Here is a 26,982-nt window from a genome sequence, read left to right as displayed (position 1 = left end):
ATATACGCAAAAAGGAAATAGAATGTGTAATTCTTTATTCAAGGCCAATAACTGATATGAGGAGTTCCCTATTCAGACATTGGACTCGGTTTTCTTTTTATCTTATTCTTGCTGTGCGTATTGCTACTTGTTTCTTTTATCTACATTGGCTAGAGGTATAGGGGAGATTTGAGATCTCATAAACATGTTTAACCCCGTCGCATTTTTGCGCCTGTCCCAAGTCATGACCCTCTTTCCTTTTGTAAGCTATATATATATATATAGTCTTGTATGGGTTTTTTTTCATTTTAAATCCTTTATTATGTTTTGGAGTTTGGTGTGACGTCAATTTTCACTGAACTTTCCCACTTCTCGCTGTGTTGCAGACCCATTGGTGGCCTTCTGCTGTTGTCTGTTCTTTTGTTGGGTTGTTGTCTATTTGACATATTTCCCATTTCCATTCCCAATTTTAGTTGTCTGACATGTTTGATGTCAATAGTCTTTATGTAGATATCATTTAGAACATTTTTTCCCTTATTTGGATCTCATTATTTAGAATAGAGTCTATATTTCAAGTGGTTTTCTAAATCATAGACAAAAATAAACAATTGTTTTTTCCCTGTTGTTCTATATTTAGCCATGTTGGCCATGTTTGATATTCGGCGGAGTCATCGGACATATTTTTGAAATGAGATACACTGTTGACGTTTGGTTATTTTTTTAGTAGTTTCAGAGATCCGTTGATCTATGTAAATGAAGGACACAAAGTAATAGCAAAAGCTATGACTGGCCCTAAGTGCCAGGTGGGGTTAATATGTGTAAAAGGTTACTCTGAACCCTATGACTTGCATGCGAGTGAAATAAGTGCATTTTTTCTTAAAAACATTCAGTATATTCAAACATTAAACGGGACACATTGAAGACTTTGTAAATGGTACTTCTCTACAAATCTAAAGTCATGTAATGTCGGGTCCCGAGACGGTTGGGTATGTACCGGTGGGTTATATTCCTTGCTTTATATTTCTGTGGTGACCATATGAGCAGCCATCTATCAATTCGTATTAAACTTTTTCATTGACGAATATAACATATTGTTGCATAGCAATATAATATTTCCCAAAGAAAGTAACCAAAAGTTACCGTGCAATAAATTCTAATATTGCACTAGTGCAATAAATCTTCAAATTCATGACGTCGTCAACGAAAAAATCTCAGTTTAAATCAATTTTTACTTTCAAATATTATATTGCAATACAATAAAAGGTTTATTGCATGAATATTGGGGAATATTGTCCCCAATATTCATGCAATAACCCTATATTATTACAACACTTACCTAAATTAATGAAGGAAATCTTTTATTGGGAGAGGGGATCAATGGTACAGAAGGGTAGCAAGAACATCACCTTATTGCTTTTTCTTGAAACAAATTATTGATTGTATAAAAAATTTAACTGCACCCTCCTCCCCTTGTTTGATTTCAGACACGTAATAATACTTAGTAAGCAACTGACTACTCGTGACGTGTAACCTCGTAAATGTCAAAAGCACGAGAGCGGCACAAAGACAAATATGGCCAGGTCAGTCGATATTATTTTTTCATTTTGAATTATGCTTCTTTTACTTCCTGATATAAAAGAATTACACCATGTATGACAGGAAACTAAAATGAAAAGACGATTACTTTTACACTGCTTTACCAACTTAAGAATATGCAATTGTTTTTATTCGTTTGTTATGTTTGAGCTATAAAATTGATATTTGATCAAAGCAGATACTGGTCAGCTGCGAAAAATCCTTATGTTACCTAATAAAAAAATTCAAAACATGAGAGAGTATAAAGGCAATAGGTTATTTGCCGATTCCTGTAATTGACCCTATAATTTGAGACCTTTATTTTTGTTGTCTCCATTTATGAGGGAAATTTACCTGTGCGTAATGTGAGTAATCTATAAGGTTTTGCAATCTTTTAATTACACTAAATTGTTGTTTAGCTAAATACTTTTGACATCAGAAATTATTTTTCATGAAAAATTAGTTTAACCGCCGATACATCCCTTTCAATTCATCATGCTTTGCATTGGCAAAAGCCAATTTTGTCCGGTATGCAACCGGTCTACGATTGACAAAGGGAAGTAATGTGTTAACAAAGTGTGTAATAAAAGAATCAAATCAGTTATTGGCAAATGGACTATTGCCACCAAGTTGATAGTTTTGAAATTCATGATTATAAACAATACTCACAAATGTACAGATGACATATTCAGTATTTGTATTTGGTCATGTGGTTTATAGATGTTTCTCGTTTTTATATATATAAATAAGATCGTTGATTTTCCTATATAAATGGTATTGATAGTATTTAACATGTCAGTTTTGGATCCTGGTATAGCTTGCTGTTCAGTATGCGCCAAGGCTCCGTGTTGAAGACCGAACTTTGACCCATAATGGTTACTTTTACAAAATGTGACTTTGATGGAGAGTTGTCTCATTATCAATCATACCACATCTTCCTACAAAATGTATACTTAATTATTTATTGAAGTATATAACATTCATTACAATAACATACTATTACAATATATATACTCACCTAATAAATGACAAAAGTCTTGTAATGACAGTGTGAAAAAATGGTATAGTATGGTAGGAGGACTTTTCCAATGACATCAACAAGGTCAAACTAATTGTACCTAAAACAAATTTGATTGAAAAAAAAGGAGCTGAACCACTTTCCTTTTGTTTGATATCAGACAAATTATACCTCCCTGAGTACCGTTACAAAAGTCAAATCAAGAGAACGACACAATGTACAAAAGCAATTGAAACCATGTCGATATGTTGTCATGAATGCTAGTTTTCATTTTAATATAAAAGAATTATACATGTATAGTGGACAGATAACTATATTGATCAAATTCAGAAAATACTATTACTTTGACACTTCTTAACAAATTAGGAATATGACAGTTGCTGACCAATTGTTTGATGTTTTTGAGCTGTAAAATTGACATTTGATCAAAGCAAGAAGAATTCAGGAGTAAGTGCAAATACTGGTCAGATGCAAGTCAGTCAAACCATCTATCACTTCTTTATAGACTGTGTTAATGTGTCTTTTGATTGAGTAAAGCTATAGGTAATTCAATTGATATTTTATTGTGTGTATTTCTATGTTGTTATCGTTCACTATTGCTTCAGGTAAGGTTGAAAGTTGGTATTTATTCAAATGATTCAACCCACTGTATTTGATTGCCCCTGTCCCAAGTCAGCATGTTCAGTAGTTGTCTTTTGTTGATATGTTTCATGTGTGTTTCTCTTCTTTAATATAGATTCGACCGTTGGTTTTCCTGTTTGAATTGTTTAACACTAATCATTTTGGGGGCCTATTTAGCTTGCTGTTTGATGCGAGCCAAGGCTTCGTGTTAAAGACCGTACTTTGACCTACAGTTATTGATCTTTTAAAATTGTGACTTGGATGGAGAGTTGTCTCGTTGCAATCATACCACATCTTCCTATATTTGATTATTCATTGAAGTATATAACATATTATTAAAATGACGTACTATTACAACACTTACATTATAAATGACTGATGTCTTGTAATGACAGTGTGAAACAATGGTATAGTATGGTAGGAGGACTTTTCCAATGACACCAACAAGGTCAAACTAATTGTACCTAAAACAAAGGAGTAGGTCCGGTAAGGACCGATTTTGGCCTCAAATTTCAGGTTCATCTGACGAAAGATTTTGACCACTTTTTAAACACTTAAGTGTCTATTTCATTTGAATCAATCAGTTTATGTGAAATATTTTAACTGATTTAGTCATTAAAAACGATCCGATTCAAGCTCAAATACGAAAAATCTATCAAATATGCCGAAAAATGTCACTTTTCAGTTAGTTTTTGTCAAAAATGAACGTGGCCGCATTCGTGTTCATCCGCAATCTTTATATATGTTATGTATTATAATAAAATACAACTTACATTTCAATATTAAGGATGAACACGAATGCGGCCACTTTCGTTTTACACGAAAACCGCCTAAAATTTAACTAAAATGCTAGAATTGTGAAGATTTCAGTAATTTAGCATGACTTTATGGTGCTAGTACCCGATATATGTGCATTGTATTGTCAAAAACAGCCCATATTCATGTAGCAGAAGCATTCCACTGTCCAATAAAGAACTAAAAGTTTACATTTTAACAATTTTGTAAAACTGCTATATTTGTGGGCCAAAAAGGGGTCTTACTGGACCTACCCCTTTGATTGAAAAAAAGGATCTGAACCACTTTCCTTTTGTTTGATATCAGACAAATTATATCAAGCATTGACCTCCCTGTGTAACCTTACAAAAGTCAAATCAAGAGAACGACACAATGTACAAAAGCAATTGAAACCATGTCGATATGTTGTCATTAATGCTAGTTTTCATTTTAATATAAAAGAATTACACATGTATAGCGTTGGTTTTCCTGTTTGAAATGTTTTACATTAGTCATTTTTATGACCTTTTATCGCTTGCTGTTCGGGTGTAAGTCAAGTTTCCGTGTTGACGACCGTACGTTGACCTATAAGGGTTTACTTTTAAAAATTGTGACTTCGATGGAGAGTTGACTTATTGGCACTCATATAAAATCTTCTCATACCTAATTATTCATTGAAGTACATAACATATTATTACAACACCTACCTAATAAATGACAGATATCTTGTAATGACAGTGTGAAACAATGGTAAAGTATGGCAAGAGGACGTTTCCAATAACATCAACAAGGTCAAACTATTTTTTCTAAAATAAATTTGGTAAAAAAAAAAAGAGTGTAGTTTGTTCCCCTTGTTTGATTTCAGACAAATTATACCCAGCATTTGACTCCCCGTGTAACCTAAAAAAAACTCAAACCATGAGAACGACACACTGTTCAAAAGTAATTGACACCATGTCGATATTTTGTCATTAATGCTAGTTTTTATCCTTATATAAAATAATTACACATGCGTAGTGGACAGGAAACTTTATTGATCCAATAGTCTATTTGCCAATTACCGATTTATCTCTGTTATTACACACTTTTTAAACAAATTCTTTCCCTTTGTCAATCGTAGACTGGTTCAATACCGGACAAAATTTTCTTGGCATTGCAAAGCATGATGAATTCAAAGTGATGTATATCGGCGGTTTAACTAATTTTTTATTAAAAATAATTTCGGATGTCAAAAGTAAGTAGCTTAACAAGAAATTAATGTACTTATAACATTTTAAAACCTTAAATATTACTCACATTACGCACAGGTAAATTTGCCGTTTCTGCTAGCTTTCCATTGTAAATAATAATTAATGTCCCTCATAAGGGAGACAACTAAAAAAGGAAATCTAATTGCAGGGTCATAAACGGGAATTGGCAAATTATAGCCTATTCAGAGAAGACTATTGCGTTTTAACTACTTTACAAATTAAGAATGTGACAGTTGTTTTCAATTATTTGATGGCTTGAAAGTGGAAGTGTGCTTGATTTTCATAAGTTCAATGAGGTCTGAAGCTGTCAAGTCAGTATATGGTAGAAGTCCTTTGTTAATTTATGTAGGAGACAACTATATTGTATTTTAAGCTTGGACTTCCCGAAACGTATATTTTACTGACGCAAATTGGGTTTACCAATCGACGCTTTATGATCTGGCTACGATATATGGTGGAAAAAGTAATGGTCAAACACAATAGATAGCAGAAGATATATCTACTTAAGTACGAGTATTCTACACTCGATCGATGCATTAGGATCGAGTCGGATACTATTGGTTACATGGTGTATTAGTGACCTAATACGATATATATATATGGGGTCAGTAAATTCTATATGGGGTAAGAGCGACGCTCGAATACCCATATTGAATTAACGGACCCCATATATATCGTATTAAGTCACTAGCACACCGTGTAACGAATTTATCTTACCGACTATCTGCACATGGGGTATTTATACTGTCTGTCTATTAAAGTCATTTAAAAGACTTGAATACTTAGTTTGAACATGTATAAGAACCTACTTCTATTTGTCTTTACAAAAAAAAATGCTAACATAAACAATTAACAGTACCAATTTTCCTGCACCCGATGCGCATTTCGACAATTCATGTCTCTTCAGTGATGCTCGTGGCCAAAAGATTTGAAATCAAAAGCTTATATAAAGATGAAGAGCTATAATTCAAAAGGTCCAAAAAGTATAGCTAGATCCGTGAAAGGAATCCATAACAACAGGGTAGCGAAATATTTGTTTTATGTTCCCGTATATCAGGTCACTAACACACTATGTAACGAATTTATCTTACCGACTATCTTTATTTGTTGAATTTAGAAAAGATTTGTCTCATTTGCAATCATACCACATCTTCTTATTTTTATATTAAAGTGTTCAGTTGTTCAATTTTAAGAACCTACTTCCATTAGTCTGCACAAAAAATTAATTTCAACAAGAACAATAATAAACAGAACTTTCAATACATTCAAATAGTGCCTTAGTCGTATCTCCACACTACTTACCGTTTATTGAAATAAGCCTCGCTTCCCTACTTACCTAATTAGGAATATACACGGTATCCATGAGGACGCTATTAGCCAATCATATTCCTAGAAATGTATAGGAGCTAAGATAAATACTGTTGGATGAGTTCTTACAGTAGAACCTGGAATATTAGAAAATGACTGTACCAAATCAGTAATATGACATTTGTTATCCAATCATTTGATGTGTTTAAGCCTTTGATATTGCCATTTGATTAAGGACTAACCGTTTTGAATTTTCCTCGTAGTTCGTATTTTTTGTTATGTTACATATTCATTTGCTTCATCTGTATTATACACTACTTTATGTTTAGTATACATGTATCATAGTGTGAGTCATTCATACCCTCTTAAACTTATTTACAAATGAACATGAACATTCACTTCCTCAAATCAATATTTTCTTCTTTCCTGTATGGAGAGAGCTTTTAAATGCGGAAATGGGAAAATTAATATAACATTGACATATTTTAAGAAATTTCTCTGAACTTGTAAAATAGATATATAGGCTTACAAAACCTTTCTAACAGAAATATATGCTGACTGTTCGAGAGAAATTACTTAAGTCTATTTTAGGCGTTCATGTTTTTCCTACTTTAGTGATTTGAACAATGATGATGTGGCTTTTCATCCCGGCATGCAGAAATGGACATGTTCAATACAGGTTTATTGTAAAAGATTGTTATTTTACTCATTTATACTAGTACATGTTATTTGAACGACAAAGTGTTTACCTTTTTCGTGAATTTTAAACAAATGTATCAATTTCCTCGTTCATGTTCATCTTCGATGTAACATCACCATTAAACGGAAGTAGAAAACGGGGAAGACGGAAAACATGGCGATTCAAATGAAATAGCCGTACTAAACAAGAATAAGTCTATCCAGTTTTGAAACTCAATAAAATTAAAATTCATGGACAGATATACAACCCCTTCTTCAACTTAAGTGTGATTTCTAAAGACTATTTACCAATGAGTAATTAATAAGGTCTAAAGTAAAATAGTAATACATTATGTTTTAGGAAAAAATCATAATCGGAATCCTCCCTTTTATAAGAATATCAACGTCACATTTTCAACTGCGAACTCAATTTTCTCTTTTAGTCCATAACCCGATAAAAAAAGCTTTGTGATACAAATATATCAGCGAAAAATTTATTACTCTATAAATTATTACTTTCTGATATGGTACAAAAATCAACCAAAAATCGATACGGATTGGCTCAAGATGACTTTCAAAATGTTTATATCATTTAAAAAAAAATCAATATTAGCTCCCTTCGGTGCAAAAAAGTTATTTTTTGGCAATAAATTGAAATATCTTTTTTAACTCATCGGTGACTTGTATTTTTATTATTGTTTTTTCTAATAAGCTGTACCTAAAATAAATAATTGTAAAATTTAAGCGATTTCTGTAATTTATTTCTTTTTTTATTTCGATACTACCTCTATTTCTCCTATTAGTTCATCAGAAAAAAAGAACATTAATAAAAATGCATGCTTCTTGCGGAGGCAGATTCTGTGCTTAAATGAACGGTAACCCCATTTTTTTAATTCATTTTTCTATAAGGTATATGATAAAGATCATTTACAAAAATATGTAACGAAATCCTATATTAAAAAAAGATTGATTTATACCCGCGGGCCCCATTAAGTCGTAAATTTATAAATAGTTGAACAAAATGATTAAAACAAAAAGACAAAATCGTCACCTGGTCCTTCATAAAGAGTAGAAATATGCTGACATTGACCATTTCGCCAAATAGTGTTTCGTGTTTTTCTTTAGTCAAATGAGAGGTTTGTATAGCTATAAAACCAGGTTTAAGCCATCATTCTGTACATAAGAAAATGCCTGTACCGATAAAGAAATGTGACAGTTGTGGTCAATTCCTTTGATGTGTTTGAGCTTTTGATTTTGCCATATGATTAGGGACTTTCCGTTTTGAATTTTCCTCGGAGTTCAGCATTTTTGTGATTTTACTTTTGACTGCAAATTTTCTAAGTTTAACTTTATTTTCTATTTACAAAATACTGTATCCGATCAAACCGTTTGATCTGATTCCTAAATTGTAGAGACGGAGTCTTTGATACAGTCGCAGAATATTAATTATACAGGCACACAAAAATTGTAAATTGATCAAGTCAAATTGTATTCATATGAACTCAAAATTTTTACTTTTGACCTACAAAAAAAACAACAAAACAGAAATCCGTCTTAAAACTTTTATTTCATTTTTAAATAGTGTTCAATTGTCCATTACAAAGTCTGAAATTTAATATTTTTCTTTTTGTTTGACTTCCAGTGGTAGTCAAGATTAAACACACCCTATCATTGTATAAAACATGATTAAATATATTCAAAAATGGTTAGGAAAGTCATAAAATGAGCTATTGTTAATTTTGACATAGATATATTGGTTATTTATGCATCGTGAAAATGGGTCGAGATGAGTTATGTACATATTTTCATTTTTTTTTTTTTTTTTTGCATTTTTCAAAGCTACTAATGTGGTTACCATACATATAAAAAGTGTATGGTGATATCTTAACTGGTTTCGAAAATAGAGCACAGCAATTCTTGATGCATGTGAGTACAGAAAACAAAGAAAAGGAAATTTAAACAAAGTTACATGTTAACATTTAACAACCAAATGAGTCCAACCTCAAAATTGTTTTTTTTTTCCTAGAAACATTTCAAATCTAGATACCTATCTTGTTTACAATTTTGCTGAATATGTATGGTAAATATGTCGTAATGTTTTTTTTAGGTGGATCGTTTTAAGTTCTTTTTTCATTAGACGATGTGTACAACAATTTCTTTGTAAACAAATGACATCAGATTTGTATTTTATTACGCATTGTTTGATAGAGACTGCGAGCAACCACACTTATTTTAGAATTTTGTCTTATTTGTATGAATTAATTTAGTAAGGCAATACTTTAAATTAGGACGACCATGGCGAGGAAGGATTTAATCCAGGGAAAAGAGGGAAAAGGCCCGGAAATCCTTGATGTATAGAAATACTTCAGTGAACATAAAACTTCCATATGTAGTTGTAAGGGAGTATGGCATTTTGTAACTGTGCAGATAAGAACAAAAACGTACTTATAGAACTTCATACATATTTTATATATCACAAAAATACTGAACTCCGAGGAAAATTAAAAAAAGGAAATTCCCTACCCAAAATGACAAAATCAAAAGCTCAAACAAATCAAACGACTGGATAACAACTCTAATATTTCGGACTTGGTACAGGCATTTTCGTATTTAGAAAATGATGGATTAAACTGGTAAAAGCTGGCCCTTTACCAAAAAGTGTAGTATTTATGGATTGTGAAAAGTAACTTGATTGATTCTGAGTCCAATAGTTGAACTGTTAATTTCAAAGGTTTCGATGTTTACTTTCCTTAAATTGTTCATAAGCACTATTTCTGATTAAGTTTATTTATTGATAGAAACGTTGTAGTATAATGAACAGTGTATCAAACATCTTAACAACCTATACCTACCAGAAAGGGTCATGACAGTTTGATTAAGAGCAAACAAAAAAGACAAGATGTAAGATGCAAATGCCTCATTGACCCCAGACATATGTGTATACAAGAGGACGTCTCATTCTCAGATATCTCACTTACTTATTTTCCTACCTCTAAATGTATATATTACGGATTATAAATGTGTCGAGGTTTGTGTTTGGATAACAACACAGAGTTGTCAGTATATATTCAGGAAACTTCCGGGGTATATACGACGTTTTTATCCCCAATTGGAACCTCAAAAACGTCATCATAACACCGGTTACTATGTGACGTAGTCATAAGCTATCAGACTGTCAGAGGCTCACAGAGGGAAAATAGATATAAGAAGATGCGAATGAATGCCAATGAGACAAGGTGAACTCTCCGTTCAAGTCACAATATGTAAAAGTAAACCATTACAGGTCAAACTGCGGTCTTCACATGTAGCCTTGACTCAACAGCAAGCTATAAAGGACTAAAAAGTTACAAGTGTAAAACCATTCAAACAGAAAAGTCAACGGTTTGGTCTATATAAAAAAACGAGAAACGAGAACCACTTATGAACAACATCAAGAAACGACTACTGAACATCAGTTTCCTGACTTAAGACAGGTGCAAACAAATGCAGCTGGTTTAAACGTTATACTAAGTACTAATCTACACCCTTGACTGAAAAAATAGTGTCACAAAATAGAACAAAATACATGTTAAACTGGACATACGAATATCTTAAAGTGGTACTGAAAAACTTGATGCAACGTTTCCTAACGGTTTCGGGGTACATGTACAAGCAAAGAAAAGAAAAATTAGAAACAACGGACGTAAAGTAATTATAAAAAAAACTCTCCCTGCTTGAAATTTGATATAAATCATGTTCGCTGATATTGTAACATTTCAATTTGCAGAACATACAGTAGCTTGACGTCTATGTTTGAAACTTAGTATATAAATAAGGAAATATGTTACATCAATCAAAGAGGCAATATAGGGAGCAATTTTACGTCTTCTAAACCAGCTATTGAACTTTTTACAAATTTGACAAAGTAATCTTTTCGAGGCTCAGAGCGCCATGAGGCTCTCATTAATTTTCTAGTTTCTTTAGAAAACCCTTTCTCTTTAAAATGTGTGTCGATTAAAACCATGTAGTCGGATTGAATACTGCTGGGTTTGGAAGAAATAAGTTTGTTTTTTGTTGGTGTACTAGATACTCCCTGACTGTCAGGCTCTTTGGATAATCTAGTATGTACTTAAGAAGATTTGTGTACCAATGTCTGCGTGGCCAATGTGGGGCTATAAGAATTAACTGACAATCGTCATGTGTTGTAGTATTTTTGGTATTAGACAAATCGGTGGGTATGCATACGCATACATGTTGTTCGAAGGAATTGTTAGAGCATCGATTACATAAGCCCTAATAGGGTCTGTGTTCTAGGGGTAATAGATATGTGTTTGTCGATTTTTCGCAGTAGCGACAAAAATCTATGATTGAGGTATCTCACAAATCTGAAACATTGCATGTGTATCCGCTCTGTTTAATGACCATTCTGTTGGTTGAATTTTTACCGTTTTAAAATGGTCTGCTAGCATGTTCTTTTTCCATGCAATGTGTGCAGCTATCAAAAATTGGTTTTCTAGTGCTGATTGTTAAATTTTCCAAGTTCTTATACAAACCTGGGGAGAACGAGTACCTCCTTGTTTGTTACCGTATCACCATGTGATACGGTCTGATTAGTCAGATGCTAGACGTCAGGTTCGGGTAAATCTGTTAATGGTATTTCATTGGTTATAAATACTATTTAATGGCTGCTTCGTGGCTGTTTCCGGAATGATTATGGGGGAAATGAAGGTCATATTAACGTCTGATTGGCTATTAATGAGTGGTATGCATTATGTGTCAACGCGTCCGTATGTGCGGTCGGATAAAAATCATGATAGTAGGTCATCGGTATAAATTGTAATGAAGTGTTCATTTGCTATCGTAAAGAGCTATAATGTTTATTAACGAAGCACTGTCAATTTAGTGCAATCAATTAAATCAATACAATTCTGTGATAATAAAATCATGTTATCTTGAAATTATGTTGCAATTTTGGTACGAGGCTGTATATTTATGTATCATTGATCTACTTTAAAAATAGAACAGTAATACACACAATCTACACTTTAAACTGTGTATTAAAACGATTGAATGATTGAGATACTTTAGTGTTAGTTTTCTTCGTAAGCATATATTTTAAATAATAAATACACAAAACTTATGCTCTAAGTATAAAAATAATAACCATTTATTTTTTATTGCTTGTACATATTGATTAGAAAATATTAAAATCACGGAATTTACAGGAGATGTCATTTCGTTTCCCGCGCTTTCATCGCTTCATTGATTTTTGGTGTAAATAAACAAAACCATAAAAACAACTGACAGATTAGAAGAATACAAAACTCACAAGGTGAGCAATATGGTTTCTTTTGTGCAAAGAAGCCTTCACCAAGCATCACGGTATAGTTATCGACAAGGGTTACAGTGATCTATAGTGTAAGCTTTTGCAAGTTTACTGTTGACATCCCATACTTTGTATTGTGCATTCTATTATCACTGAGAAACAATTATGAGTTATCAAGCTTGACAATGCATGGTAATAAAAAATCAAAGCTAGGTGTACAGAAAGAATAAGAACAAAATGTCCTTAGGTGAACGACTTTATATCGAACATAGCTGGATACAGTTGTATATCTAGGCTAACCCCCTCTAGCTGAACGTCCTCGACTAAAGCGGGATCCGACTATAGATGATATTATAATGGAAGGCAGCAAATTATATGATCGCATCTTATTTCCTTCAAACCCAAAATACTTGCAACACAGCGAGCTCCCAAAAGATGTTCGCTTGTGGGGTAGACAATTTGATGTATACTCGTACATGATGATTCTTTTGAGTTGTCAGAGGCGGATTTAGAGGGCGGTCCAGGAGGCCCCCCCCCCCCCTTTTCTGGGAATATTTTGGTATTTGGACCTGGGACTATTATAGTATAAGCAGTCATTGTCCATTGATATATCAACAGCACTGAGAACTGCATTTGATATGTCTGATTTCAATTTATTCACATCATCAGGTCTTACAATTGTAACGTGTAACCGTGCGATCAATGGATCCGTATCTGAATAAATCAGGATTTCAAGTGTTCAACTTAAATTTGCACCACAACAAGTTGTCCTATTTAAAACAATTAACACACCCTTATATGAATTCACAATGTCAAATATATAAGCTACACAATGCACATAAATTAAATTACAGGGTGAAGTTCCTCATTCACTATGTATAAACACAATGCTTTATTACAGAATATATACACACAATGTCACTATGCAATCAATTTGCAACATGCATTAAGCCTGATTATTCACAATGTCACTAATATATCACTATGCAACATGCATCAGACACTTTATTACACAATGTCACTAACGGATTACTATGCAACATGCATCAAAACATATCACTCAAAACGTATGAACACATTACCACATAATATATAACATCTATTAACAATATCCACCAATTTGTAATATCACCTTTTGAATGTTCAATAAACCACAATAACACAGTGACACAATTACACTTGCACAATGCTTCAATGCACAAGGAATGTATATGAACACAGCTCAACTCACACACTAATTATCACTATGAATCCGATCGAAATGAATATATTCTAAACTGATAAGATTAAACACAGTGCACTTTCACTTATACACTTCCACAATATAACAACTTGCAACACCAGCAAGATTTCACCATGTATTCTCACTAATACACGTCCACAATATAACAACTTGCAACACAAGCAAGTATACACTGTACAATAACTTATTATATAAGTTCACTTTATAACACAATCACTATTCGAAATATTCACATATAAATCCAAACACTATAATTTATATCCTTTGAATCACTAAAGCCACTCTACTTACCAGTTGGAATATTTAATCCTAGAAGTTCACTCTTCAATGGTCCACATAAAACTGACAAAGTTTCTCTGTCTTGAGCTGGTTTATATACTACGATATGGAACGGTCCATTATACTTGAAGGGGTGAAAATAAAGATTATACCAATTTTAGGGGTGTTTTAAGTAATAGATGGTGCTCCAACTATGGAGAAATTTATAAACATATAGAAACACAATTAACAGGGAAAGACAACTGGTGATTCACATCAAAATAAATAAACTATGACCGATTTTCGTTACACAATTAGTACATTTTTTCGTGATGATATAATTACTATTTGGTTAATTATGTAGGGAATCACTGAAGCATGACGGGAGAAGTCTCTCCCCCCTTAATTGTCCCAGCTGACCTGAGAATCTGTCCCTCTTCAACCATTGACGTGATACAACAATTACTTTTCCATAGAGGCAGATTTACCCCCCCCCCCCCCCTTTTGGGGGAAAAAATTTGTTTGCTTATGTAGGAAATCACTGAAGCATGACTAAAGTGGGCCCCTTTACTATAAATGAGGTCACAAAGTTCCCCCAAAAATTTACTCTCAAAGTCCACATGTTAAACTAGAGGGTCCAAGGACCCTGTGTCGCTCACCTTAGATTTTTGTTGACAATTGATGCATGAAATAACAATAATAGTTATTATTAAAGGAAACTTTGTGAACCAAAACCTTATCTTTCTTGTGATTGAACTACTTTCAACTAGTTTTTAGTTTTGAGGTCTAAAACACACTTTTCAAGTATTGTGTTGTTCTCTCATGGACATACATATCTATATATTTGTTCTATATAAACTCATCATCAGTACCAGGACTACATTTTGTATATACGCCAGACGCTATCATTACTGGTCAAGGATCATCAAGAAAACTTTAATAGATTTTGACATGTTCATCATATACAAGTTGTTCAATTGGTTATGACAGCAAAGTTACTGATCATTATGGAGAATGAAAACAGATCAACTGTATCAATCTTTTTACTGGACCCAAGATTATACTCTTTTATCAGTGGTGACCTGATCTTTAAATTAAGATTTAAAATGAATAGGTATTACTTGAATTGAACAAGAAGGTAGACACAGAAAACTAAGTTTTTGCTAGCTTAAATAGAGACGACCTTTATAGTAGTTTTCAAATGTGTGAAGCTGCTATTTGTTTGTCATTTTTAGGTTGTGACCATGTTTGTCTCCAACTCATTTTTTTTTCTCTTCTGCTTTTGTTCTTATTAATTTCAAAAATGAATGGGGTGTGAAAAATAATAAAAATACATCAAAATTAATTGTTTATTATGAAAAATTTGAACACATCAAATACTTCAAATAATGCATTATAATATTCAGTCTTATACATTTTTTTTTTTTTATATATGTGCATTAAAACAGTTCACTTATAGAACAATATTTACATTCTATAACAACACATTTTAAAAGTCAAAATATGAAAGTAAAAACAGTATATATAAAAAGCAACACAGCGATTGTATTATGATATGATTATTGTTTCCATAACTAGACCTTCAAAATAACTTGAAGTTAATTTGTAAAGACTTGTCGAGAAGAATATTCAACAGTTTTTTTCAACTTAAAAGTCTAGATTCTATATATAATTTATTTCCTCTTGAACATTTAACAACTATCTGTCAAAGTATTTGTCATTTTTGTTTCCTTTCTATTCATGGTATACTGAGTTGTACCATAGTATCTCTGTTTTAAACTTTATTCATATCAGTTCTGGTGGATTTGCTTTAATGCAAGATTCTAGAGTTTACTCCATACGTTTATTAAATGTTGTTACGATGATGTTATTATAACAACAACTGAAACAATCTATACAATTCTTATTTTCTTCAGCAGTTAGTTTACTGAATTTACTTTGCATATTATAAAACAGTCATTAAATGTTCTCAAATTTCTTCTCTATTAAGCAAATGTTCTCAAATTTCTTCTCTATTATAAGCAAATGTTCTCAAATTTCTTCTCTATTAAGCAAATGTTCTCAAATTTCTTCTCTATTAAGCAAATGTTCACAAATTTCTGCTCTATTAAGCAAATGTTCACAAATTTCTGCTCTATTAAGCAAATGTTCACAAATTTCTGCTCTGTTAAGCAAATTTTCAGATTTCTGCTCTATTAAGCAAATGTTCACAAATTCTTCTCTAATAGGCAAATGTTCACAAATTTCTTCTCTATGAAGCAAATGTTTACATGAATTGTTCATTAGTTTCTGTTTTATAAATGACTTCTACATATTTATCAAATGTATAAGCAACCACAGAGTTGAGTAGAATGACAAACTAATGCAATATTTGATTTTTTTCCCTCAACATTGAACCCTTAGCATGAATTAATGATTTACACATATTGATAAACCTGTACTTAGAATAAGACATGAAATCATAAGAAATCAAAAATGTTGGATTTATGGATTGTTTTTCAATTTGGAGAACTCCAAGTACTTATATTATAATAAATCATGTGGTATTTGTACAAAAACTGATTTATTATGTCTGATATGAACATGAGAGCATTTCTTAAACAGAAAAGTCAATGAATATTGGATGAGATAAATATATAGATTAATTTGGCATTACAAAAAGTAAACTGTACATACTTAATCATGATAAATGTTTAGTATATTATATATATATATATAGTGAATAACAGTATTGTAAATTGTATCAAGTTATCTATATGAAAAATTACAATGAATATATGTACATAACAGCAAGGATTTCAACATTCATAAACATTTTGATTATTTAATCATAGTTCATCAAACAGCCAGTTAAATTTAATCATTTTGTAGGAAGAGAAATGAGGCATGGAACTTGTGGTCTTCAAAACTCCCTTTTTACATCTATATTAAAGTAATGGCTTTTGATTGTATCCAAAAATAAATATTTCAAGAATTATATATATATACATTTATAACAAGTAAATATCAGGAGTATTCACATGCGAAGTGCACATAACTCTCCACTGATACAATGAGCATTAGGTAGTAGAGGTTCTAAAATTTGATATCTCCAATCATTACTGACTTGAAATAAATGGAATTCTACTTTTCTTCCATAGCAAAATGGTTGACCAATCACCTAGGGCCTTTCTGCTTTATGGAAGTCAAAGCAACACAGTTTCAAATTTCTTTACCTCTGCTACCGTTAATCCAGTGTACCTATAAAGAAGAAAGCTTTGTAAAGAAGCTTTCTTCTATACAGGTAATACTGGATATCAGAAGTTTTGAAGCCAACTCCATTTCTATTCCTACTTATGAAAAGGCAAATCTGTTGGAGTGGAAACCCATTTTCCTTTAAAACCACTCCTGCACATTTGAGGTTGCATTTTCAGCAACCACAAATGTGTCATGTTTTTCAGCGGGTTTAATTTTCATTGTTTCAAGCAAAGCTGGTTTCGGCATATAAAATAATCATTACACTGAATCATTGTGTTTCAATGGCTACATATATAACTTTATGATCTGACCAATAGGAATCAAGAACATCTGTTTCAAAATTTACCTTACTATCAAAATTTAGGAAAATTAAGTCCAACAATGTACCATAAGATGTAGTAGGTTTAGACACAATTTGTGAACAGCAAAATGAATCTCTCATGAACTTTAAAAAAGAGGTGTTCCCAGTGTTTAAATCAATATTAAAGTCTCCCATTATGATAATTTTTGGATGTTTTAAATACACATCAGGAAGAAGGTTTGCAAGGAAAGTATCTTTTAGTTGTTGCAATTTACAGATTGGTGCTTTGTAAACAAAGACAACCTGAAAAAGACCTTTGCTGGGTGATATTATGTCTGCTATAACAAACTCTAAAGATGGAGTTGAGAAAGTGACTGTATTGTGAAGAATACAATCATTTCGATAATATAATACCAATCCATGAGGTGGTCTTGTATTAAAGTTTGTTTGCTTTTGGTCTAATCGAACTGGTGGTTCAAAACCAGGTACATGAAAATCATCATTTTCATCTGTTGAAACAAGTCTTGATTCAGCAATACCAATAACATCAGCATCCAAGATGTTAGGGTCTGATTTTATATCATTAAAGTGAGCATGCAAAGACCTTGAGTTGTTGAAAACTACTTTAAAATAGTTACTTGATAAATTATACAATGGCTTAAAGCACAACTGTAGAGTTGCATCTGTCCTTAGTCTGTGTAATTCTTGTCGAACACACTCTGCTACAGCTATTGCTTCTTGATTGAGATCTAATATCTGTAATCCAGTTAAAGATGTTACTCTGCTTAGCGCAACATAGTGAATATGTGGTATTTTCCCTTTACGTTTTGATTTCAGACTAACAACAACTTCTTGTAATGTGTCTCCTTGCGATTTATGAATTGTTTTTCCGGCTGCTGGACGAAGAGGAAATTGAATTCTTTCAAAGGTCTTATATTTATAAGTAAATGACCTTTTAATGTCAAACATTGGAGTCCATGTTTTTTCAACATCTTTTCCATACAAGTGTGAATATTTTCTTCTACTGTTTGCACCAATTCTGGCATCCTCAAACTTAACCCATATGATACTTGGTCTTATAGATTTAGTTTTGCACTCTATCAATTTAAGTTCACAAGTTGAACCATTTGTGAGACCATCAGTGACCTCAATATTAGCTGTAAGATCATATTTCATCCCAATTGCTAATACCACTTCCTTTGCAAGATTGGCTGTATCAGACTGTTTTTCTGGTAAAGAACTAAGTAATTTTGTTTTTACAGATGCTGGTAAATCCCCACAAACTGTGTCAACTGCTTTAACTTTAACCTTTTGTGAGCCTAATTTAGATATGTATTGTAAATTAAAATTATCCACTAAAGCATTTTCAACAAACAAATGAGTAGCATTAGTTCTGTATGATGGATCACTGATTGAAACAGTTCTTGTATTTAAAACTGCAAAATCATTTTCAGTCAGCTGATTTTGTCTCAACCTATTTAGTAATTGAGCAAATTCCAAATCATCTTTTTGTCTCATTATTTCAGTAAGTTCATGAAAAGAAAATAATAATTTCCAGTAATTAGGAGCTAACGCTGTTAATCCTTTGCTTAGATCATTGAAAATCCAGCTGTCAAATACAGGTTGGAGTTGGAAAAAGTCACCAATAGCTATGATACTCACGCCACCAAATGAACAGTTGCTTCCCTTGATTTTTTTCAGCCTTCTTTCCAGTAAAGAGAACATTTTGTTTCCAACCATTGAAATTTCATCAATCAAAATCAGAGACAAATTTCTGTATTTCATTCTGAGTGTATTGAGAACATCACATGACAGTGACTGGTCAAGTCCTTTATTTGGTTGTATCTGGAAAGCATTGTGAATAGTCAGACCATTTATATTGTAAGCTGCCTTTCCAGTAGGAGCACAAAGAAGAATTCTTATATCGTCAGGGTCCTCACCTTCAATAGAACATAAGTGTCTATGTAAAGCTTGAAATATTGTTCTGACAACTACAGATTTTCCACATCCTGCTCCACCTGTCAAAAATGTATAAAATGGTTCATGTTTTGTTTTAACCCATGTGACAACATGTTTGAAAAATTCCCACTGTTTCTTATTCAAGGATCTTATCAAATCAAAATAATCACTCTCACTTATTCTGTTGGCATGATTTGTCAATTCTACTGTTCTTGCTTCAATTCCAACTTCACGAGACATATCATACAGTCTATGTTCTGTTGGTCTATCTGGATTGAAATGAACATACTGTTCTGATTCTGTTGGGCCTATTTCAGCATCTTCCATTTCTACTTGCTGTGTGGCAGGTGCTATTTGATCATTCTCATTACAATCATTTTCTGCCTCTTCTATAGCTTTCTCTAGATCTATTACTTTTCCTTCATATTGCTTAGCTTTCTTTTCTAATAGTCTTGAAACAGTCAAGTACATTTTTTCAAATGTTTCATGTCCACATTGCAAATCTGAAAGTTCATTTCTCCATGGATAAAATAACATTAAGCGTTCTCTGTAGAAGTTTTCAGAGTCAGTCTTGTAATTATATTTAACATATCTTATAACCTTAGGTGTTTTTCTTTGGTATATTCTAATACCATTCTTCAGTGTTATGTTGATTTTGTTATTGTTTTCTTCTATAACATCTGCATTTGTCTCTTCATTTTCAGTTTCAGATTCATTTTCCTGCTGTTCTGTTTCATGATCTGAGGATTCCAAGTTTTTAGGATACTGCAATTCAAGCTGAGATACATAGTCTGCTAGACACCAGTTCTCCAGTTGTTTTGGTCTACGCGAGTATCTTTTAATATCATTGTCTGATTCTATTTCAGTAGAGTCTGGGCCTAGTTTTTCTAAGGCTGATGATTGTTTTAGAAGGAAAGTTCTTTTGTGTTGTGGAGATGTGTTAATGAAGACAACTTGTCTTGTTGCTTTTGTTAAAGGCATCTGTAGTGTTAAGTATGTTGCTTCTTGTGCGCTTGTTTCAACAGAATTTGAAAAGTAATTCCCAATGTGCCTTACTTGATGCTTCAAGTCTAAATTTCCCTGTCGTGCTTCTTTTGCTGCTTGGTCTAGTAATGCACTCATACCTTTTTGTGACTTGCTTATGTATGAAACAATATACACTGCACATGCAAATGCATCTAAAACAAACTGTAAATCATGGTTTGCTTGCCAAGCTATCAACACAGTTTTCATGTAACCATTAACACGGACTTCAGATGGTTTTCGTTTGAGAAAAACTTTTGGACCACTCAAGTTGCTTCTTATGGCCTTTATGTAATTTTCATCATTCATTTGTAACACATCATCTAAAAACATGTCATATGTCATCTGGTCTATATCTTCAGAATTGTGAAGTATATTAATTTCGTTTTGTATTTCTTTATATATAGCCTTGTACTTTTCTATGTCATCATTTTCTTTCAAAGGCTCTAAGATTACTGTTGCTTTCATAGGTGGAAGGGGGAAACCAAAACGACAAATTGGGTGACCTTTTTTTCTGCATGTTTTAGAATGTTTATGAACTTGTAAATTGACTAAACTACTGTCATTTTCTGAAAGTGAACAGGAGACATATTTATCAATAAATGCTACAACATCTTCATTTGAATTACTTTCATATACTGGTGCATTTTCAATCCAAATCAAGATATGAATGTGTGGTGAACCTCTCTGTTGAAATTCAACCCTATAAAAAAAGTCTGTCAATTTTCCAATAGGATCATGATCACTTTTCAACACTAAGTTCATAAACTGTTGGACACGATAATCAAAATATCTAGAGCATGTCACAGGGTCTTTCTGAACAAGTTTAGATTTCTGATTCCAATCCATTTCTTCCAATTCCTTGTCAGTATACTCTTTGCCATCATTTAATTTTCCTAGAATTCGTAACAAATCTTTCCAGTTAGTGTCTGCAGATGAAAGAGAGCCAAACCATGTTGGAAGACCCAATTGTCTGATCATTGCAAACAAATCTTTTTTCCTCTTTTCAAGGTATACTGGAGAGTTTCTTAAACTTCTAAAGATGTAATAACCTTCATCTAATCTTACAAGATCATTTACAGTGTTAGGATTGAGTACATCTTTCGCTGTCCATTTTTTTCCTTCTGATTGACACCTTCTCAGAGCAAGATTGACCTTATCACTTATGTTTTTTAACTGAATTTTCTTCAACTTAAAAAAAATGTTTGGTACAGACTGTGCTACTCTCCTATCCATGGACCTTAGTTCCCATTTGACAATATCAGTATAGTGAACAGAAACAGACCTGTCTTTATTATCTGGCCTTCTTTGACCACAAAATATAGTTGGAAAAGATAAGTACTCTGCATCAGGATCACTATAGAGGCTAATTGGTCGTTGACCTTCACCAGGAGCAAAAGTTAAACCTGCATCACATAGTGGATTGTCGTCTGGAATGTGATCTAAAAGTGTATCTGTATTACCAACATGTGTTTCATTTTCATCTACTTCACTGAAATGATCCGAGTCATGTTCTGAATCATTTTCATCTTGGTTATCCTCTTGTTCTGTACTATTTTTTTCATTTGGTATTTCTTCTTCATTTATTTTTGCTATTTCTGTAATCCAATCCTCATTTATTTCTATTCCAGAAGACTTGTACAATTCACTTGTTCTCATCAAATAATGTAATGCACAAATGACAGCAAATGGTCTCACATTTTCACTAAAATCACACTTTTTGAATTCCAGCTTCTTCTTCAGTTTAACTGATATTGTTCCTGATTTCTCTAACGTATGAGGAAGTGAATTTATTGTAGGTTGAACTTCAACAGGCACATTTACAACATTGCCTTTAACTGATAACTGTCCACCTCTAGGCAACTGTCGAATCTGCATAAAAGGAATTCTTAATGATAACAGTCTCTCTTCTAAGGGATACAAATTTAATTCTTTTGGTTTTTGGGGAAATCCCATCTTATTTGCTATTGCAAAGCGAGGTATTCTTTGTCTTTTAATTGCATTTAGACAAGTGTGGCATATCCATTCTATGTGCTGTACAGATTTAAAATTTGTAAAACAATGAGACATGTTAGCAGGAGTATTCATTTTAATAGTTTTAGCATTAACTACAGAATCACAGAACCAAGTTTGATGACAAGAAGTACATATATATGTAGGACCTTCATTAATTTTTGTTTTAAAATTTCTTATGCAGGTATCAAGGGTTATACCGTGAGTTCTTTTCTTTTTGAGGTCTTTTTCATGATCTGTAAAATCAATGTTTTTTCTTTTAGTACTTTTGACTGTCTTTTCATAACATCTGTCTATATCTAGGTTTTTCTGTCTTGAACTTTGTTTCTTCAAACGCTCATTTTCTAAATTTTCTGGATGTGACCTATATTCTTGTTTTCTGTGGAAGTCTCGTTTTGACTCATGTTTTCTGTAGTTTTCATCTTGTCTGGCAATTTTTTTCTTTTTTGTTTCGTTTCTTTTGAAATTTTCATTCTTTCTAGCCTCTCTTTTAGCAGCAAGTTCTCTTCTATTGAAATTTTCATTCTTTCTAGCCTCTCTTTTAGCAGCAAGTTCTCTTCTATTGAAATTTTCATTCTTTCTAGCCTCTCTTTTAGCAGCAAGTTCTCTTCTATTGAAATTTTCATTCTTTCTAGCCTCTCTTTTAGCAGCAAGTTCTCTTCTATTGAAATCTTCATTCTTTCTAGCCTCTCTTTTAGCAGCAAGTTCTCTTCTATTGAAATCTTCATTCTTTCTAGCCTCTCTTTTAGCAACAAATTCTCTTTGTCTTTCCATCCGTCTTAAATCAGGATTATCTCTTTGAGACTTTTTACTTTCTGCTTCAGCCCTTCTATAATTTTCATCCTTTCTAGCCTCTCTTTTAGCAACAAAGTCTCTTTGTCTTTCCATCCCTCTTAAATCAGGATTGTCTCTTTGAGACTTTTTACTTTCTGCTTCAGCCCTTCTATAATTTTTATCCTTTCTAACTTCTCTTTTAGCAGCAAGTTCTCTTTGTCTTTCCATTTGTCTTATGTCAGGATTATCTCTTTGCGACTTCTTACTTTCTGCTTCAGCCCTTCTATAATTTTCATTCTTTCTAGCCTCTTTTTTAGCAACAAATTCTCTTTGTCTTTCCATCCGTCTTAAATCAGGATTATCTCTTTGAGACTTTTTACTTTCTGCTTCAGCCCTTCTATAATTTTCATCCTTTCTAGCCTCTCTTTTAGCAGCAAGTTCTCTTTGTCTTTCCATTTGTCTTATATCAGAATTATCTCTCTGAGACTTCTTTCTATGTGCTTCTGTTTTTCTGTAATTCTTATCTTTTCTTGAATATCTTTTAGCATTTAATTCTTTTTCCTTGAATTGTTTGTTTTTTCTTCTTTTTTGCATGTAGTTTTTCATATATACAAACTTGGGTACTTTCATATACTGGTAGGAAACTTTTTTTTGTTTTCTGTTCCTTAGTTTCTGATCCTCAAAGTAATTCTTAATCTGCTTGGTCATATCTTTGTCAGTATCTTCATTACTGATACATACAGGTAAAATTTCAAATTGAGAGTCTAAATCAATTTGTAAACTGGTGTAAAAACCATACAAGTAACTGAGGAGGTCATGTAAGTCAGCAAATCCAATCAAAATACTTTTGCCAGAGGAATCTAATGGATTATTCAGTGCACATTCTGAATGAGAATGAGTGTCAAAAAAATAGTATGTATGATTATAATAATAAACTGCTGAACATATGGCTCCAATCATAATAAGAAATCTGTTCGACTGCTTTATACAATTTTGAATTGCTTCTTGTAATGTGAGAAATCCAGTCAACTCTTGGTACTGTAAAGCTATTCCAAACAGAATATTTTGTTTGTTAATTATAAAAATCCCTTCAGGAATTTCTATTTTGACAGGAATTTCATCAAAATTTAAGAGCATATTTTTAAATAATCCCTGTGTTGTTAATTCTTGAACATGCTTCCTGTAAATTTCATCACCTTTATTCAAAATGTAATCCAGGTTCAGTGTGTTTGAATCAAAATTTAAAGAAGAAAGTGATAAGAAAACTAAGCAATTACAAGTACATTGGTTTCCCCTGCTTTGATCAGCAAATTTTGTGGCATACTGGTCAAAAGTTCCAAATTTAATAAAATTTGCATTAAAAGAATTGTAATATTTTGATACTCCTTGTTCTGAATTAGTTTTAAGTTGTTCATTTTGGTCTTGCAACAGATTAGTTTGGATAAAACAATGAGAATCTTTTTTGGCATAACTATTGTTTGATTCATTTGACAGAATATCTGTTTGTATGTGACAAGTTTCTTTTAGACAGTTATTGTCACTGTTTTGATTTGCACAGTTGTTGTTACTGTTTTGATTTGCAGAGTTATTGTTACTGTTTTGATATGCACAGTTATTGTTACTGTTTTGATTTGCACAGTTATTGTTACTGTTTTGATTCAATTCAGATTGTTCGTGTTTATTCAATTCAGATTTTTCAAGTTTATTCAATTCAGATATTTCAAGTATATTCAGTTCAGATATTTCAAGTTTATTCAATTCAGATTTTTCAAGTAGTTTCAAGTTACTATTGTTTGCATTTGAGTGGAGGTTAGTATCCCCCATGTTATTTGAGTTACTGTTGTTTATATTTGTGTGGAGGTCAGTATCCCCCATGTTATTTGAGTTACTGTTGTTTATATTTGTGTGGAGGTCAGTATCCCCCATGTTATTTGAGTTACTGTTGTTGAAGGTGTCAGTATCACCTATGTCAAGGTCAGATTTTGTACTGTTAATGGGTCCAGTATCCCAAGTCAAGTCCGTCAGTCTCTGTTTCTTTGGGTTTTTTACACCACGTTTAGCCTCAGCTGCCCTCCAATTTTTTCTTCTTGGCATCTTCAAAAATCTATAAATACATATGCAAATAATGTACAATAATGAGGACAAAATGTTATAAATTGCATAATGTGAAAAAAGAAAGACTAGATTAATAATTACATAATGAGAGCTAATATGATTGGGTAGACCCTTTATATATATCATGATTATCATATGTGTTTTCTGTCATAGAGTTGTCACTTGTTTTTTTTATAGATATACCTATATATATATCTAGAATACTGATATGCTTCATTTACAGTGTAGTGGGATAAAATAATATATCAAAGTGCAATTATAGCTAATTGCTAAACATGTTGCCTTTGGTTAAATAAGGGAAAGTTAAGTTATGCCCTTTTTTTCTAATCATGATCAATATTAATATGTTGTGTTTTTATTTGCATATACAAAAAAGGTTTGAGAAATTGATACTACTGGTGCATTCCTGTATATTTATTATAGCAGTATTGTTGAAAATTCCATCTACATGTAATTTATTATAACTATCTTTCTAAATTAATTAAACAAAGTTTCAATTAAATAAGATGATAACACTAATGCACTTACGCTCATTCATATGTATGTGTACATAAGTTTGAAGTTGACATCTTAAATAAGAAATACAAATTGGTGTTCAAAACAGTTTTGTTCTTGTAAATTTGTTTAATCTAATTAAGTTACACAGAAAATTTTACTAATTCAAAGTCACTTGTCAATGTTGTGTCAAAATAGTCAGCAAACTGACATGTATCCATAAATCCATAAGTCTTGCGAAATCACTTCAAATTTGTCATAATAGCATTGTGTAATGATAGATTTGCAACCTCATACAAAATATCATTGAATTTGATCTATCACATGTAGCTCTTATCAAACTAACTTAATATAAATTGCTACTTCATTCAAAGTCACTGGACCATGACCAAGGGGCAGGGCCTAAAAATAGTCACCTAACTTGTATTAACTGATAGCAGATGTGTCAAAGCAACACGAATGGCCTCGTCCCAAAAAGTTGAAAAATCTGCAATTTCAATATAAACACACATGTGGACACAAACATGATGGTAGCCTCGCATACCAAAATTCAGCTCAAAATCTGGAGGGTAATAGAGAAAAAATCTGTAGAACTGTGATTTTCAATAATCTATCAAAGTCAAAAGCCCGTAATTTCAGCAAAAATCAGCAGAGCGGAACAAAACTTAAGCTTGACCTATAACTCATCATGGTTAACTCAGATACCAACCAGGTGCTCCGCAGGGCGCAGCTTTATACAACCGCAGAGGTCGAACCCTGAACAGTTGGGGCAAGTATGGACAAAACATTCAAGCGTGATACAGCTCTGAATTTGGATTGTGATCAAATTTTTGACATTACATGGTTTTTTTTACAAATGTCAAGATTTTACAAATCAATTAAAGATTTCTTCTTCAAACTTATTTAAATCTAAAATTAACAAGTGAAACTGCGAGCTACTGCTCACTGATGATACCCCCGCCGCAAGTGGATAATATTAATAGTGTAAAAATATGCAAGTGTTCGGTAAACAGGAAGTTGTCGAGTGATGAATCTGAAAACGCATCACACGGTATA

General features: G+C 32.4%; 1 protein-coding gene and 1 long non-coding RNA gene across 3 annotated transcripts; both read right to left on the bottom strand.

Moving 5' to 3' along the window:
* Positions 1–2,571: 2,571 nt before the first annotated feature.
* On the bottom strand, positions 2,572–7,349 carry LOC139503141 (uncharacterized). 2 transcript variants are annotated; one of them, XR_011659038.1, is made up of 5 exons: positions 7,275–7,349; positions 6,554–6,662; positions 4,675–4,773; positions 3,558–3,657; positions 2,572–2,672 (listed from the first exon to the last, which is right to left on the bottom strand). It is a non-coding gene; the product is annotated as an uncharacterized lncRNA (long non-coding RNA). The 2 variants fall into 2 exon arrangements; XR_011659039.1 differs by lacking the exon at positions 4,675–4,773.
* A 9,358-nt stretch (positions 7,350–16,707) lies between these two features.
* LOC139503140 (uncharacterized) lies at positions 16,708–25,516 on the bottom strand. The gene has a single exon (XM_071292871.1). It carries the CDS (start codon positions 25,408–25,410, stop codon positions 17,515–17,517), a length of 7,896 nt encoding a protein of 2,631 aa, XP_071148972.1. The 5' UTR covers positions 25,411–25,516; the 3' UTR covers positions 16,708–17,514.
* Positions 25,517–26,982: the final 1,466 nt, after the last annotated feature.

Source organism: Mytilus edulis, chromosome 14 (genome assembly GCF_963676685.1).
Source record: "Mytilus edulis chromosome 14, xbMytEdul2.2, whole genome shotgun sequence".
Classification (NCBI taxonomy): domain Eukaryota; kingdom Metazoa; phylum Mollusca; class Bivalvia; order Mytilida; family Mytilidae; genus Mytilus; species Mytilus edulis.
This window is presented reverse-complemented; position numbering and strand designations above follow the sequence as displayed.

Bases quoted from the DNA above. Each gene is read 5' to 3' on its own strand.
- LOC139503140 (XM_071292871.1), bottom strand. From the start codon at position 25,410: ATGCCAAGAAGAAAAAATTGGAGGGCAGCTGAGGCTAAACGTGGTGTA.